At 31.1% G+C, this 1,332-nt stretch overlaps 1 protein-coding gene across 1 annotated transcript; it reads right to left on the bottom strand.

The window, feature by feature from the left end:
- Window positions 1–376: 376 nt before the first annotated feature.
- Window positions 377–1,332, bottom strand: Fuca (alpha-L-fucosidase). Its single transcript, XM_088240782.1, has 3 exons — window positions 1,088–1,332; window positions 651–1,006; window positions 377–560 (listed from the first exon to the last, which is right to left on the bottom strand). The coding sequence occupies exons 1-3, from the start codon at window positions 1,194–1,196 to the stop codon at window positions 459–461; spliced, it is 567 nt and encodes a 188-aa protein (XP_088096908.1). The 5' UTR covers window positions 1,197–1,332; the 3' UTR covers window positions 377–458.

Raw genomic sequence — 1,332 nt, forward strand, 5'->3', positions numbered from 1 at the left:
TATCATTGTTTACATTTCACTTGCGTATTGTTTTTGACACTAATCTATGAACTTTTGATTAATAAGAAACTTTTAATAGGTACATATCGGTGTGAAAATTGAGACATTTACTTTTTTTTATATTTGATCTTCAAAAAGTTATATGAAGGCATCATATTCCAGGTTTCATTTTTTTTTAATATATACCTAAAACTAACACAAGTAATTAGGTATCAAATTCTACTTATCAAGTTGTGACAAGATGTAAAAAAAATAATAAACTGCTCTCGTGTGAAGTTGAAGAAAATCATATGCGTCATTGTTCTATGACCATGACGATATATACAGATTAAATGGATTTTTGCAAATCTTTAATATTATAAAAACTAACGTACGATTGTATTTATAATTTTCAATATTTATTTTATTTAATTTTGACAGCAATTGTTTTGTCAGTTTGTTGAATGTTTATGTTTTATTTACTGGTTTACATTGGTGATTCTTAGAGTCCATGCCAAGCGCGACTTAACATTATCCATTTCAGGAAATAATATTGTAACACCTTCTTCATTTTGGGTCCACTGAAACAATAAAATTTTATTTTATTGACATTAGAAAATACCTACATATATATTTGAAAATGGATAAGAAAATAAAGTTATCAAACTTACTTTTAACTGTGTTTTCTCATTCCCCAGCAAATACACTTTTGTGTCCTCCACACTTAATTTATTTCCCACCGCTTTTATATACAGCTGTCTATATTCTGGCCATTCTAACACGATTGCGTAAACTGTAGACAATCCTCTCAAATCATTATCCCCTCTATCTGAACTAACGATATTTTCTTTAGATGCAGTATACCAAACATCACCATTGACAGTATCATTCTGATAAGTCCATGGTTGCGTTTTGAATATGGCTTCTCCGTTAATTTGGAGCCACTCGCCCATTCCGTGAAGGCGATCTTGGAATATAGGGGATATTGTTCCTTCTTTTGTTGGACCGACATTCATCAAAAGATTTCCTAGAAGAATAAAATAATGATCGAACGAATTACTCACTAATGGCTTCATCGCATACTAAATTATTTGTTTTTTTATTTTACCTCCACAACTGACAGTAGTAACTAATTCTTTTATGAGCTCTTTGACTGTAAAGAAATCTGATAGTTTTGTATTCCTTCGATAGCCCCACGATATCTTGTCCACAGTCATGCAGTTTTCCCATTTATGTTTTTGTAAAGTTTCTGCAAAATAAAATGTTTAAAAATATGTAAAATAGTTCAAATCTAAACTCTCATCATAGCATAGTATTCCAGGGGTGCGATTCTGAACGCTCTCGTGGGCCAAG

Source organism: Micrasema longulum, unplaced genomic scaffold (assembly GCF_059751315.1).
Source record: "Micrasema longulum isolate JH-2025_06_02 unplaced genomic scaffold, ASM5975131v1 h1tg002597l, whole genome shotgun sequence".
Taxonomy (NCBI): Eukaryota; Metazoa; Arthropoda; class Insecta; order Trichoptera; family Brachycentridae; genus Micrasema; species Micrasema longulum.